This window comes from Scardinius erythrophthalmus (assembly GCF_964197995.2).
Source record: "Scardinius erythrophthalmus genome assembly, chromosome: 6".
NCBI classification, from domain to species: Eukaryota; Metazoa; Chordata; class Actinopteri; order Cypriniformes; family Leuciscidae; genus Scardinius; species Scardinius erythrophthalmus.
Genome location: NC_138226.1, coordinates 12473260 through 12490328, shown reverse-complemented (window position 1 = coordinate 12490328; position 17069 = coordinate 12473260). Strand labels below are relative to the sequence as shown.

Genomic DNA, 17069 nt, shown 5'->3' with positions numbered 1-17069 from the left:
CCCACTAATGACAACTTAATCCCTCAGTTTATCAGAAACATTTTGAAATCAGTAAATTTGGAAATACATGGCTTTCAATGTACAGAAACTGAATGGAAAATTGTGTAACTAGAGCTGCCAGACAATTGTGGTTTAGGAAAAAGTACCATATTTTCCTGTGAGATGCAATGTTGTAAAATACACCAATTAAGTCCAAGTACCTCAAATTTGTTATTAAGTAAATTGAGTACATGTACTCAGTTACATTCCACCACTGGGCTTAACCAGAGTTAATGCTACTTTAACAAGCATCAATACATTTCAAGAAACTCTCTAAATTTAACCCAACAGTGATTTATGTATTTATTTTCCTCTGTGTTCTAATGAAATGTTGTGCACTTATGATATTTTACAGTGGCAAAACCTGGGATGACACATGGGAGCCTGCCACTGAATTCCTACATGTAATGCCCAAGTCCCCAGATCCCAACCAGCTTTCAGCATGACAGCCTAGTCACCTGTACTCTCACCTGGAAGTTTATTTATTTTTATTTTTTTTTCTTGCTTTTGTTCATTAAACTTTTTTGCACAATACCCAGTCTCTTTTGTGTTTATTTTCTTAATGGTGTTTAAAAAAAAAAAAAAAACGTTTGCATTTTTCATGAAATGAAAGCTTTAGCGTAAGTTCTGCTGGGAAGACTCAATTGTTACGTCACTTATTACCTTCTCATCTATCCAATCGTGTTCTAAAACTTGTAGTAAAATAAATCTGTACTTACACATGTCTGAGTTCACAGATGCTGACGCCTACATTCACCTCCATCCTCCCCACCACCACCAGGATGGTCCCTCCCCATACCTCACAGGGGGTCGGCTGCACCCCTGCCTTCGTCTTCAGGCAGGAAATGCAGATGATTGCGAGCTACGCATGGGGCCAATGCCAAAGAACTTTATATCTCAATACTTGCTTGCTGGGCTGTTAATAAATGCATACTTGTTACGTTATTTTGCCTCCCGAGTCTTTCTGGTAGAACTAGGCGTACAAAGTTAGTGCTGTTTGTCATAATGGCTTTCCAAAAGGCATTATTTTTACATATTTTTGTTTTAGTATATTAGTAAGTCTACTTGAACTATTGGTCTGGTATGCCAGCCATGAATAAATACTACAGAATACTACTAAAACTATTAAAATGTCACTTAAATGTTGTAGTCCTGTTTGAAATGTTCAATTACAATATTATATGTTAATTCCTTTAACATTTATAATTATAATTGTCATTAACTATTTATATTTGCCTTGCATTTATTCACAGCAAAATAATTTAAAATGAATCATGTAAATATATATATTATTTTTTTTATTTTGGGGGGCAATGTGTTCTTCAAAGGGAAGAAAATAATGTTTTTTCTGGTGGCTCCTGGTTTGTTGTTTTTTAAAAAAGAAAAGAAAAATTAAAGTCTAAATAGTTTGGCATATCAATACATTTTGGGAAATTAGTACAAAGTGTGTGCAATCATCTTTAAATGTTACAGACGCATCTTATTTGATTAAGAGATTAACTTATATCTGTTTAAAACAAAATACTGCATGCTAGAATAACTAGTAGGCTACTTTTTGTAATATCCATGTAGGGTTACATCCTATCTTCAGTCGGAAGAGCCTGTTTTTTTTTTTTTTTTTTTTATTGCAGAACTTATACATGCATGATCAGGGAAACTAAGCGTTGTTGTATTTCTTTCAGTAAAATAATTACAACAACAACAACAAAATAAATAAATATCCTGGACTTGCGTACATCAAAAGTCGGAAGAGCCTGTGAATACCATATATGGACAAGTGTGACGAGGCTTTGACGTTTCCATGGGGCCAGAAGGACAAGCTGTGGTTGGACTAACGTTTAGGTCAGAATAAAAAGCGCTCCATATCGCAAACTATGTTTTGCTGTCGTTATGACGTCAGTAATACTGTCAGTTAACAAAGAGGTATTTCTATATTGAAAGAAATTACACGTTTACCGAGATCCTAACCCTAACCCTATAGTGTAGTAACTACACACTTCAATGAACTACAATTTACAGCACCCGTCCTATCGACACAGTAATAGAGGCTTATGGGTAATGTAGTTTAAAAACGTCTAGTAATAGAATTAAATAAATACAATCTTTAATGAACAAAGGGAGATCCAGATATGTTCATTCTACAAACCTCTTTGACATATTTGAGAGCCAGACTGAAATTTGGTATTTTACTGTGGGCACTATTTAAAATGTTTTTATAACACCTTTCCATGTATGCCAGACATCTCTGTCCAACATTATGTATTAAACATAACCTAAATAATTGTCCTACCAATTTTAACTTTGATACGCTTATCAGACTTTGCATTTGCAGACTTTGCAGAATGTGCATTTTTATGCCCTTCCAGGGGTGCTATGGGACCCCTGGGGGAGGAAGGGGAGTAAAACCTACACAGATGTACTCTCTTCATCATGGTCAACAAACTGTATTGAGGCACATTTATATCTGAAAATTTTTTTTCTTTCCCCCCTTTTCTATATTTACATCTTGCTTGTGTTAGGTTTTGATTATATTGCAAGACTCTGAACTCGGAATACAAAAATACAGTAATATTTTACAAACGTTGTATAATACACGTTTTCTGAATTGCTAAAACACTAAACCCCCCAAATTCTGAATAGCCTAATCTAATTTGTCGAACTGTATATAATACAAGTCAGTTCAGAGTGCCAAAATTGACTCAAAATGTTGCACTGAATGTTGATACCAACAATGAATGGAAACAATATAAGAGGGAGAGGAGGAAGAGTATGTGTGTAAGAGATGGTGAACAAGGAGGAATATGAGAAAGAGCAAGTGTGGAGAATGTTGTCAAGGCTGGATCTGCTTTAGGGTTTTTCCCTTTGCTTGCAGAGATGACATTGTCCGTGATGTGAATAAAGTCCTCAGTCTGAACCCAACATGAAGACATGATGCTGAAGCAGAATCAATCTCTCTCACTTGCCTTGATTCTGCAGTTGCACATCTCTTCTGAGTGACTATAATGCTTTTCATTTAGAGTTTTTTACTGTAACCTTTTTGTCTTTTACAGTTGGGTCACTATATTTTCACAATATGCAAGTGCTGAATATACAGACATTCAATACTATACAATATTCAGTACGATACTATACTTGCAGTGCATACAGTATACAAGTTATTCACCTTACTTACCTCACCGGTAAGTTGTAATTACTATACTTTTGCTATATAATTGCAAAATTTGTTTACTTAGTTACGATACACTTTTTTTCGGTAACTGCGTGCTTTGGATTCTGTGTTCTTATTTTTTGATGTACTGTAGTGTCTAATGAATGATCGGTAGTGTTTATAATATTGACTCACTGTGTGTATGATTGAGACTGAGCATTGTTTAATTTATGGTTTCGAGGCAATTATTTGATTTTGCAGAAGAGTCAGAGGTTTTCTGAATGTGGTTTGAAAATTTGTTTTTGTGTTTAAGGTTTTGAGAATGTGAGTGATGGTTTCAAGAAATGTGTTTTAGCAATCCAGAAAACTGTAACATTATACTGTATTATATTGGGGAGAAAATTATTCCTCCCCATTATTATGGTTTTCTTCCTCATAATCTGCTTCTTGCATGTCTCTAAACAAGTTTCAATTGTTATACAGCACCCTAGAGTTCAACAAAAGTACCCCACACAGTACAGTACTTCAATTAATGCACTTTATTTCCACCACTGACTGGTTGTAGAGGCATGCATGCACACAATTCTATATATGTGAAAGAAGAGGTAACACTTTGGTTATATTGGTAACACTTTACAATAAGGTTCGTTAGTTAACATTAGTTAACTACAAAAGTTAGCATAAACTAATAATGAACTGCACTTATACAGCATTTATTAATCTTTGTTAATTTCAACATTTACTTATTAAAATCTTGTTAACATTAGTTAATGCTCTGTGAGCTAACATGAACTAACAATGAGCAGCTGTATTTTTATTAACTAATGTTAACAAAGATGAAACAAATACAGTAACAAATGGATTGCTCATGGTTAGTTCATGTTAGTTAATACATTAACTAATGTTAACTAATGAACCTTATTGTAAAGTGTTACCCTTATATTTATATGGTGATAAAAAGCAGATGTTATTACATGCTTTATATTCATAGTTAAGGTCATTGTCCAGAAGTATGAAAGGTGCTACACTCTTGTTGATTACAGTCCATCATCAGATATTTCGTAGTCACTGTCGTACTCATCAGCTGAATCACTGTACAAGAAGTTGATGTCCTCTGCTCCAGACAAAACTTGCAGGTAACAGTCTCTTGTTTGCGCCTTCATTTCTTTGATTTGATGCCGCTTTCTGAGGATGATGCTCTGCAGACCTTTCAAACCCTCTTCACTTAGGCCACATTGCGAATCTTAAAAGAGGAACACAAGAATATAAGACCAGCCTTAGAAACTTTATAAACAGTCATCATTGTTGTGTATATTTATTAGGACTGCCCCCTAATAGTAATCTTTGGTCGGGGCAACCCTACATTTATGTAATTTATTACAAATACATACTTTTCATTGTCTCACTGGAAAACAAGCAGGACAGCTCTCTGAGGGTATCGGAACGAGTTGAAAGAGATTTCCAATGGTGGTCCATCTCTGCAACAAGAATCTTCTGCTCCTCCTCAAGTCTCCTTACTGACATGATGATGTCAAACGCCCTTCTCTTTGTCCTTAGATCGACAGATTCTGGGATGCATTTATGATAAATAAATAAATAATTTGTATTAAACATCAACCTTAAAAGAAACTCTGAAATTGTATGGGGTTACAGAATGAGATTTAAAGCATTGCGGGTTATGTGTCATTATGTATCAGATTTGTCAGAAGCAGTCAACAGACTAGTGTACATACCACTGTGTGGAAGCTGCCATGGCCAAGCGGTCTCACCAGACAGAATGGTTTCCAGGCAAAGAGTTTCTGTGATTGGAACCATTCTGTTGTATTTCTCCACAACAGATGTCAGATGTCCCTTCTCCTCCCTGATCTTGCGGCGGATTCTGGCACGCCCTTTGTTGCCATCGGCATCTTTATAGAGACGCTGGGAACGTCTCTTGATACTGGCTACCAGCACCTCAATTCTGCTGGCCAAGGCATCAGCATCATTTGTAGTTGTTGTTGATGCTGAGAATAAATAGGTGTGGTTTGCACTTTACAATACCAGTAACAATTACAATTATTTGTAACTAAATGTATTACAAGTAATAATTTCCTCACCGTCAGCCCAATCCTTTACATCATTCACCCAGTCTTCCAATTGGCTCGCTGTCACTGTCAATTGGGCTTTCATGGACTCTAGGTTTTGTAACTGGCTTTGCAGAGATTTAGTGGTCTACAATAACAAACAATAGTAAGAAACAAGAACCAAATGTTCAATGCACAGCTTCATACACTGCTAACATGCAATACTGAACATCTAAAATTAATTCTACTGATGTCATTACCTTTTGATATCGACGGGTCAGTGAGATAGCCAAATTGTTGAACTTTTGCTGATTCCAGCGCATGGCCATGAGAGTCAGCATGTCTGTGCGTCCTGCAAACACAGAAAATATGATGTTACCATATCCCCCTACTTATTATGCAAGGATGTAACTAGTGCAGTATGTGGTCATCTTACCTGCTTTTGACATATGCTTAGTGGTTACTGCAATCCTAGAGAGGAAGGCATTGCACTGTTCCACCTCCTCCCCTAGAGTTAAACCAGCACCGTCCTGATAAGCCCCACTCCATTTCACCTGGTTAAGAATAAAATGAAAATGTCCATGAGCAAGACACCTAACCCCAGCTGCTCCCGACAAGCTGGACGGCGCCTTGCATGGCTGACACCGCCGTCGGTGTATGAATGAGTGAGTGAATGGGTGAATGTGAGGCAATATGTAAAGCACTTTGGTGGCCATGGGTCTGTTAAAACGCTATATAAATGCAGTCCGTTTACCATTTATCACATAGCAACATTTCCTTACCTCGCATTTAAAATCATGGGCTTTGGCATGAAATACCGAAAGAAATGGCTTCATGTTAAGAAGATGCTGGAGCTCTGGACAGCTTTTTGCAACTCTTTGGAGGTAAGGCCAATATTTGCAGGTCACATCCATACAAAAAAAAGTGATTTGCCTACTGGCCAGCTTTTCTTGCAGGTACAGGGGATAGGCAAAAATTTCCCCCCTATACATATTTAAGGCAGAGAGCAGGACTCCGTGCCGACACACCGCAAGCTCCAATCCCTCCTCGTCTACCTTGCTGGCAGATCTTTGGGAGGTCTCTCTGGCTGCTGACCACTCCCCTCCACAAACACCTCTTCCACTGACCTACAATATGGAAAATGTTTGATGAAAAAAAGAGTCTCCTAAACAAACTTTTCAGAAAGAGGTTATTAGTGCTGTAGTCTAATTATCATCTAGAATTTTACATGTTTGGTTGTGTTGTGAATGTGGTCCACAAATCTTTTCACGTCTTCGTCCTTGGCTATGAAGACGCCTTCAAAGATGGCCTGTTCCTCAGATCTAAAAAACAACAAAAAACAACAATTGATGATTGACAACAATTTATGATAATTTATAATCTGAGATTACTTGGTTCACAGCTATGTTTTCTTATTAATACAAACACTGTGATACAGTTTGGTGTACCTAGCAGCATTCTTGAAACGGTAATGCTTGCGGTTTCCATCAACTGAAACTGCAAGCATATCTGGGGTGCATGCAGGACAGTTGAAGGGCTCTTCCTTGCATATATTGTCCACCTCAAATCGCACAGCCTCCCACTCAAAAAAACTTTTCTGAAAACTGTCTGCTGAGATCTTGCCAGTCTATTAAAAGTAAGGAAACCAACAGCTATTAATGTACAACAAATACATAAGCATCAAACAGCTTATCAGCCCACAACTCAAAGATATCAACAACACTGCAGGATAGATAAATTCAATACTCACACGACCAAAGCGGACAGTTCGCTGATTCAGCATTCTTAAAAAATGCTTGGCAGGACAGTCCTGGTGCCGCCATCTTCATTTCTTCAAATGAAAAAAAGACATCTGTGGCATAAACTGTGGCAAACTGAAGGGTTGCAGGCCAGTAGTCACTTCGGTTTAGGTCAGCGACTCCAGCAGTCCAAGTAGCTTGGCATGCCTCACAAATTAACTCTGGCATGCTTAGATCATGTCGTCCTGGAAATATCAAAAACACATCCACTGTAATGTAAACCTTAGCTGATTAATCAGGGTTTGGGTTCTTTGTACAATTTATACATTACTTTGTATACTTCATATATATATATTTAAGTTTTATATCTATGTGAAACGTGTAGGGAGTCGCGTATGGATAGATATTTATTTTTAAGATGCTTCTCACACAGGACAAAATAAAGTTCTTCACATTCTTACCATTCATTGTGACCACAGCAACAATCTTTCCTGGACTAACCCTCAATGACTCTGGAGAACAACCACAGATTTTGTCAGGCATCTCCACAGGTACAAGCCGGACTGAAAACACAGAGTATCCACATACATTCAAGATAAAGCAATAAGAGACAAAAAGGCATAATTTAAATAGTAAAGCTTATGAGCTTAACTTTTCTAAGAATGAGATATATGTTGTACACACACAAACCAGAACTTACCACAATGGGAAAGAGCCTTATCCACCACGAAAGTTGTTGGAGGCAATGGCTGGAAGAATCCAGCAGTCATGGCATCTCTGTTGTGGAGGACATGTCTGGTGTGCATGCTGACGTCACAATCAGCACAGAGGAAGGGACGTGGTCGACAGTCACAACACCGGACAGCCGCTGGATTTCTCCCACACTGTTGGCAGATGCGTGTTGCCACATTTTCTTGTGCCGCAGCAGTGTTCACCAGACGGGGTCTCTCTGCCCTCCACCTCTCTGAAAAGAGACTTTGCCGTGTGCTCCAGTTCGAGGAAGCCAGAAGTTTTGGGGTTTCAAGAGGTGATGCCTCATCACCTGAGGATTCGCTTAGTGAGTGCTGTAGATCTTGTAGAAAACACTCTGTAAATGGTAAGGAATATTAAAAAACAATAATTTCTTTCTATGTACATGTATATTTTTACAATATTAAAGTGTACTCCATTATTTGTCTGCGAAAGGATCAGTATTCTAGCTAATTTTAAAATAGAAACATTTTAAACATAAAATTTACATTCTAACCCACTGTCATATATATATATATATATATATATATATATACACACAGATACAAGGGCTAATGGAAACACAATGAAGTACACACCAACAGTCTCTGGAGTAAAGGCCACTTCACAGTTAGTGTCAGGAGCAATGAAGGGAGGATCAGTCTTACGAATGTGATCAGCTGTAGAGGATAAAAACAACACAAATCAACATTTGTTACATTCAAATTTCTAACTTGTCCCAAGGCCTGGTTACCAGCCTAAATTGGTGCAAGGTCACTGTTTAACTTACTGTATAGCTAGAGAGAAATACTAGTACACTTTTTGTTTCCCAAACCCTAACAGAGACAGTCCAATTACTGTCGGTTATCTGCATACAAGGTGTCACTAGATGATGACAGCAAATAGGAATGCTTATATAGAAGGAAGCTGGCTGGCCATTGACAACACACTCTGAAGAACAAACTGTTTCAAACACAGCCTTGCCAAGACCAATAACTTGCAAGAGATTTAGTGCAAGCTAGCTCATTTGACATCATAACCATATTGACAAGATTTTCTGACAATGTCAATAAAGCCCACAATAAAACTAATTTTTATGCGCTAACTTGCTAGTTTATACTGCTTTACACAAATATGTAATATTAGCCTTAATCTGTCTCTTGCAATTAATCCAAGACTTGTGACATATTTAATTAATCTACTTTTTATGTAAAAAAATCAAATGATTGGTTCTGGTTTGATTGTTTTCCTGACATATCAAGCTATACATAGGCCTATATTCCTTGATTTTATACACTCATACAGTAAGTGCCTAAACAATGTAAATCTTCAAAATATCTTGAATGAAAAACAATACTGACCCTTATTTGACTGATTCCTGCTTGATCTTGGCCTCGCATAGACAATATTTCCAGTAATGTCTCTTTTTCTCCATTCCACCCTCGGCTCAGGTCTCTTCACTGGTGCTGCTGCCTCCTCTTCTTGCAGCTCACCAAGAAGGTCATCAAGACTTTGGAGCTCATCCTTCAGTTCTTGGTCATCAACCAGGTTATCCAAGATCATGAGGTGTTCTTGGATTTCTGAATCACTCTTGGACATTGTGATGGACAGAAACACAAACAGACAGAAAGACTCACAACGAAGAGATGGACAGATAAAACAAATATAGATGTAAACAGAGAGAGAGAAAAGAAAAGAGAGAGAGAGAGAGAGAGAGAGAGAGAGAGAGAGAGAGAGAGAGAGAGAGAGAGAGAGAGAGAGAGAGAGAGAGAGAGAGACTGATGAGTAGTACAGGTTAACAAGACGGACGTGGCTCTTAAAAGTGCCTTTGTTTGTGTGTGTGTGTGTGTGTATGTATACTGTATGTGGTGTGGGGTTAGAATAAAATGAAATTGAAGCTGCCAAATTTGAAGGACCTAAAGGAAAAAAACAACAACAGATTTTAACATTTTACACCAGTATTCTCTTCATCTGTGTTGCCAGAATGGGCTAGAGTGTATGTGATATTGATTTTATACAGTTCAATAAACAAGAAGTTAATATTGTTAATTACATTTTATACCAAAAAAATAAATAATGTAAGTTTTGCTCTATTTCGCCAAAAAAAAGCCAAAGCCACAGCTGAACTTATATATATATATATATACATATACATATGAATCAGTCAATAAGTTATACTTATTACATTAATTATACACATTGTTTTATTTCATATTGAAAACTTGTGATGAGCCACAAGGTTGTAGTTATGAATTAATCTGTATTGTTTATTATAGATTTATTTGGGTGTTTATTAAATCATTTTGTGTGGATTTTAAACAATAACTGGGCTGTAAAACAAACCAATCTGGCAACACCGTTCTTCATCTGAACATTTATAATGTTGGATAATAGTTGTGGGCTAATGTAATACTGGAAATCTTACTTTCCCCTATAATTGTACCTTGCATGATTAAATGCGACAAAAATTAACTTCCAGTATTTGATTAGCTAACTTTGCTAGCCTGCACATGTGGTGTAGCAAGCTATATGCTTTAATAATGTCTTCATTATCATTGATATCTTCAATATCATTTTCCGTCATAAGAAAAAAATGACACCTTACACGTCTAAAGGTTCTAAATTTGTTCTTATTGTCCTGATTCAAAAGTTTTTGATGTGTACATTTAAGAATAGTATCCATCTCTATTAATTAACTCTTCTACTTACCGAGTGGAAAATCGCAATGGACCTTGGGATCGCCCCATACAGTGACGTCAGCGTTATTAATTAAGAGGATTTAATAAATATAAATAAATAAATAAATAAACTTTGATTAATTGAACACAATCGTAGCGTATTATATATATTTATTAACATTAACAAACCTCCGATAAAAATACGTTATCCAGCATGCTCTAGTTAAAGCAGTGTCACTAAACGTTACCTATGACTAGAAAACGCTTAAATGCTTACTTGAACGCGCCATGGAGTGTTGTTAAACTCACCTCTGAATGCCGTTTTACCTGCAGTTGGGCGTTGTTTTGGTTAAACTCACCTCTGAATGCCGTTATACCTGCGTTGTTAAACTCACCGCTGAATGCTGTTGCTCACCATCTGCGTTGTTAAACTCATCGCTGAATGCTGTTGCTCACCATGTGCGTTGTTAAACTCACCGCTGAATGCTGTTGCTCACCATCTGCGTTGTTAAACTCACCGCTGAATGCTGTTGCCTATGAACGCGCTAAACCTTTGCGCAGAGGGCACTTTGATATCAGATTGCGAGAGGTTTTAAACATCAAAAACTAGTTGAAGGGCCAGATAAAGATGATCTGGGGGCTGCCATTTGACTAGCCCTGGCATAGATCATTTATTGTAGACTATTCCTTTTAATTTTGTATTTATTGTAGTCTCGGCCCATTCACCGCGGACAACGGTTCCCCAAGACGTCAAATTTCAACGCCGCAGGCTCCAGTTCAGAGTTCTATAGAAGTCTATCGGACTACCCTGCACGTTGAAAATTGACGCTAAAGGTATACCCAGATCGTTGAAAAGTGACGCCAGGGGGTCCTGGCCAAGCGTCCATATGTGACGAGTTGGGAGTGAGAATGTGTTGCATTTCCCGCCTTAGCTTCCTGTTTCAGTGGAAATTACGTCAACGCATCATATAAAGCTGCGCGTTTCAAGGCACTTCAGTGGGCCTTTAAGCTGTGTCGTCAGCAAGTCGTTTGCCATCGTGCTTTTGATGAGCGCAGTCGGTGGAGAGCAACTGCCGACTGCAGAATCCGACAAGTGCGCCTCGCCGTCGCAAGAGTTTTTTGACATACGTCAGCATGACATCAGAGCAAGTCACTCGGGACACATTTCCAACACTACACCATTGTCAAAACAATCCCCACATGGATCTGTGAAAACGTATTCGGCTAGCCTGGAAACCCAGACCTAAATCTGAAAGATTAAAGGAGAACTCCGGTCAATTTTAACATTGAGCTCATATTTTTTGTAAATTTGGAGTGCTGTCAGTACAGAGAACAACGACAAAAATCGGTGTTGCCTACACCGTGTTATCCTCTTTTTAAAATTTGCACCCTGTTGACTTCAATGGGGCAAGTTTTAAACCTGCCTTTAGCCTCTTAACATCCTTGATGTGTCATTACAAGTGCACAGCCATTGTGAGTGATTCCTTCAGAGTGAACACGGTGAATCTGACTGCAGTAGATGTGAAAGATAAGAATAAAAATGAAGTTTATTCAGCCAGCGCTCATACCTCCACAAAAAAAATGAGCTCATTGTTAAAATTGACCAGAGTTCTCCTTTAATGGTCTGGCATCGACTAATGAAAATCGGCCAGCTCGAGGGGCGGCACCAAGCATGCGTTTGAAAATCTCACTGCACGCAATTGGATAACACTACGACCAATCACAACAAGCCCCATACACTTAGCTACCAGTGGAGCTAACTGGTAGATTATACTCTTACTGTATCTGGTCGGCAAAACAGCGAAAACACCCTTCTTGCAAAGGAACGATTTGAGCGGTGTCTTCTGTTCCTCTTTTAGATAAAAAAAACAATTCTAACCCTTGCTCTGATGTCATGCTGACGTATGTCAAAAAACTCTCGCGAGCGCAAGGCAGACGTGTCGGATTCTGCAGTCGAGCGCAGTTGCTCTCCACCGACTGCGCTGATCAAAAGCACGATGATGGGAAACGACTTGCTGACGACACAGCTTAATGCTCATTGGTTTAAACAACCGTGATGTATTGTTCTCGTCTAAAATGTTTGATTTTAAAACTCTGATCTCATGTTTTTATGTGTATATGTTATGTGTGAATATTCCCAAACTATCTGACAGTGTGATCTCTATGGGTTAAGCAATTTAATTTTTATTTTAAAAAACAACAACTGTCTGTCTGTATTAAAGAAAAAAATGATTGATAAACATGTAATGGAATATAATAAGTACTTTGGGTGTCTTGTTCATTATATTTATTTTCATATAAAAGCAACAGAACTTAAATTGCATTCAGTTTTTTTTAGCAACACTGTGCATGAGCGTGAATCCCGCGATATCCATCTTTGATCTCACAGGTGTCAGATCCATGCGAGAAGAGAACTGTCCGTCTTGCCTGCGCTTTTTTCACTCCTCCCCTCACTACAGCTGCCTACTCCCGCATGCATTTCAGGCGAGGCTAGGCGCATCTCAAACAAGCCTAATATAAGGTGTGTTCGACATCGGCTGCGGCTGGATGCACCCGATCGGCGAGAGTAGCCGCGTGCAGACGGGGAGGAGCTGCAAACGGAGACGTGAAGTCGGACACTTTCTGGTTCCCGTAGTGACCGCTCACGTGGTGTTTGCATACTTTACCACAGCTGAAGTGAAATAAATGCAATATTTGCCAAATAATGTTTCAGAGACATTTTCATTCAATACTTTATATACTGCTTCTTCACACAGCGTCTGTTTGAACAAGAATAAAGTTCAACCTTCAACATAAGCTACTATCAATGAAGTGGAGTCTACGTTTTTTAATCAGTTTTATTTTGATAAACATGACACAATATAACATCGCAACTACATGAAAAGAGTGTTTACTGTTATAAAAAACTGATTTGTTGTGCGCTTTAGAGGAACTAAAGGTGTTTGAATAAACACGAAACACACGTGATCGTTGTCATGCAATGGATCTGGCCAATCGTGGAACAGCTGTGTCGTCATCAGCCCTCGTGAAGCCCAGTGCAGCCGCTCTTGAGAAGCTGCGCTGGCTGAGTTCTCCGGCTACTCTCGAATCGGTCTCGCGGTACTTTGATGGCATACGTCACAGTCACGTGGCGTCGGCGCTGGATCAAGTCGGACAAAATTTCTAACCGGCATGCACTGCTTCAAGTCAGCCGCCGATCGGTCTGCGCAGAGCTGCATGAAGTCGAACAAGCCTATAGATTTAACACGTAGTACGCATGTGCATGACGTCATCGTCTTCAGAGATTCAAGTCAAGTCAAGTCAAGTTTATTTATATAGCGCTTTTCACAACACAGGTTGTATCAAAGCAGCTTCACAGTAATAAATTAGAACAATACATCAATGTTTGTTTCTAGTGGAACGTCTACGTTTGGTAATGCTGATCAAAAGTATCATTGATTGATTAATTCAATTAAATATCCCCAAATATCCCCAACTGAGCAAGCCAAAGGCAACAGTGGCAAGGAACCGAAAAACTCCATCAGGTGACCTAATGGAGAAAAAAAAACCTTGGGAGAACCCGGGCTCAGTCGGGGGCCAGTTCTCCTCTGGCGTTTATGAACTAGAGGTCGGATTTAACTGTAGGATTAAAAGTATTATATGAATGCCTGGCTGAAGAGATGCGTCTTTAATCTAGTTTTAAACTGGGAGAGCGAGTCTGAGCAACGAACAGTATCCGGAAGACTCTTCCAGAGTTTTGGTGCTAAATGTGAAAATGCTCTCCCTCCTTTGGTGGACCTAGATATCCTAGGTATGACCAAAAGCCTCGAATTTAGTGACCTTAAAGAGCGCGATGGATTATAGGGCGATAGAAGATCCGTTAAATAGACTGGAGCTAAGTCGTTTAGGGCTTTATAAGTCAGTAGCAATACCTTGTAATTAATACGGGACTTTATAGGTAACCAATGTAGAGATGATAAAATCTGTGTTATATGATCATATTTTCTTGATCTAGTTAGAACTCTAGCGGCGGCATTTTGGACTAACTGTAGCTTGTTTATTGAGGATGCAGGACAACCGGCTAATAACGCATTACAGTAATCTAGTCTCGAGGTCATGAATGCATGAACTAACTTTTCTGCATCAGAAACAGATAGCATATTACGTAGCTTAGCAATGTTTCTAAGGTGGAAAAAGGCTGTTCTTGTAACATATGAAATATGATTTTCAAAAGACAGGTTGCAGTCTAATATAACACCCAGGTCTTTTACTGTAGAGGATGAAGTAACAGGACATCCTACTATGTTAAAGTTGTATTGTGAGAGGTTTTGTGGGTGGTTTTTTGAACCGATGATTAGTACCTCTGTCTTGTCTGGATTTAATAAAAGAAAATTATGCGTCATCCAATCTTTTATATCTTTAACACACTCTGTCAATTTGGATAATTTAGCGTTTTCATCTGGCCGTGATGAAATATAGATTTGAGTGTCATCAGCATAACAATGGAAACTAATTCCATGTTTCCTTATAATATTTCCAAGTGGCAGCATATATATTGAGAATAATAGAGGGCCTAACACAGATCCCTGCGGCACTCCATAGTTTACTGGAGTTATGATAGATTTTTCTCCATTTAAATAAACAAAATGGTAGCGGTCAGATAAATACGATCTAAACCAGCTTAATGCTTGTCCTTGAACACCAGTATAATTTTGTGTCGATCTAAGAGTATTGTATGATCTATAGTATCGAACGCAGCACTAAGATCAAGTAAAACTAATATTGAGATACAGCCTTGGTCAGAAGCTAAAAGTAAATCATTTGTGATTTTAACGAGCGCAGTTTCAGTGCTATGATGCGGCCTGAACCCAGACTGAAACTTTTCATAGGTGTCATTTTCTTGTAAGAAAGAGCCCAGTTGAGCGGACACAACTTTTTCTAGTATTTTAGACATAAAAGGTAGATTTGAAATGGGTCTATAATTTACTAGATTATTCGGATCTAATTGTGGTTTCTTAATAAGAGGTTTTATAACTGCCAGTTTAAATGTTTTTGGAACATAACCTAAAAATAAAGACGAGTTAATAATATTGAGGAGAGGCTCTTCCACTACAGGTAACACTTCTTTCAATAGTTGAGTTGGTATAGGATCTAGTAAACATGTTGTTGTTTTAGATGAAGTAAAAAGTTTATTTAACTCTTTTTGTTCTATAGTTGTAAAGCACTGTAATTGTTCTTGCGGGGTGATAATTGAGGCTGAATTATAAGGCGCGATTGAGGATTGAACGTTTACAATTGTGGTTCTGATGTTTTCTATTTTCTCAGTGAAGAACTTCATGAAATCATTACTACTAAACTGTAATGGAATATTTTGTTCAGGAGACATCTGTTTATTTGTTAGTCTCGCCACTGTGTTAAATAAGAACTTAGGATTGTTATGGTTGTTTTCTATTAGTTTGCGTAGATGCTCAGCCCTGGCCGCTTTTAGGGCCTTTTTATAACGTGACATACTGTCTTTCCATGCGATTCTAAAGACCTCTAAGTTGGTTTGTTTCCATTTACGCTCTAAATTACGGGTTTCTCTCTTTAGAACACGCGTAGTATTGTTGTACCATGGTGCTTTACTTTTCTCTCTGACCTTTTTTAATCTAATGGGCGCAACAATATCCAATGATCCAGAGAGAATGGTGCTCATAGTGCTAGTTAATTCCTCAAGTTCATCTGTTTGTTTGGGTTCACTGAGCAGCTGAGACAGATCCGATAAGCTGTTTGAAAAATTATCTATGGTGGATGGAAGGATTGTTCTGCCTAATCGATAACGCGGCGCAGCATGATATATTACAGGAGTACGTAATATGCAAGTTACCATGTAATGGTCAGTGACATCGTCACTTTGTGGAATGATATCTATATCGGTTGGATCGGTTCCATGTGATATAATTAAATCGAGTGTATGATTAAATCGATGAGTCGGTCCGGTAATGTTTTGCTTGACCCCAAAGGAGTTTAATAAATCAGTAAACGCAGCCCCTAACGCATCATTTTGATTATCTACATGGATATTAAAGTCTCCAACAATTAATGCTTTATCGAAGTTAACTAATAGGTCTGAGAGAAAATCTGCAAACTCTTTTAGGAAATCAGCGTAAGGCCCAGGCGGTCTATATACGGTAGCCAAGGCTAGAGATAATAGGGATGTTTTTCGAACATCTAAGAGCGTAACATTTAGTACAAGTACTTCAAATTAAATAAACTTATAACCCGTTTTCTGAGTAACATTGAGAAAATCTCTATAGATTGTTGCAACACCGCCGCCACGACCATTCAGACGGGGCTCGTGCTTATAGGAGTATCCTGATGGAGTAGACTCATTTAAACCGAAATAATCATTTGGTTTAAAGGTGCTGTATGTAACTTTTTTTATAAAATGAATCCTTTTTTTATTGCCCGTCTGTGAAGGGGTTGTAATCACACATTACATTGATCCACTTTTCGTGTTTTGCTATTACCTCTGAAGGCCAGTATTCCTATTTTTATGTGAAGTCTCCGGGTCGGATTTTCTGCGAAATCCACCGGATGTGACGTGCATGCGCGCTCCCGAGCCTACAGTCTATTGCAACTGCACTGCAGCTAACGACATGGAGTCTGATAACACCAAAAAACGACCTGCCTCCAGCACAACACAGACTCTAAC

The 17069-nt window shown here is 38.4% G+C and overlaps 1 protein-coding gene across 1 annotated transcript; it reads right to left on the bottom strand.

Annotated features, from left to right (window-relative positions):
• Positions 1-3707: 3707 nt before the first annotated feature.
• Positions 3708-9317, bottom strand: LOC308692831 (uncharacterized protein; the record flags this gene model as incomplete). The annotated part of the gene is made up of 13 exons (XM_081369242.1): positions 3708-4430; positions 4579-4755; positions 4921-5190; positions 5284-5398; positions 5511-5602; positions 5687-5804; positions 6033-6377; positions 6479-6572; positions 6699-6877; positions 7491-7552; positions 7690-8076; positions 8318-8398; positions 9080-9317. 13 exons carry the CDS (start codon positions 9315-9317, stop codon positions 4225-4227), a joined length of 2364 nt encoding a protein of 787 aa, XP_081225368.1. The 3' UTR covers positions 3708-4224.
• Positions 9318-17069: the final 7752 nt, after the last annotated feature.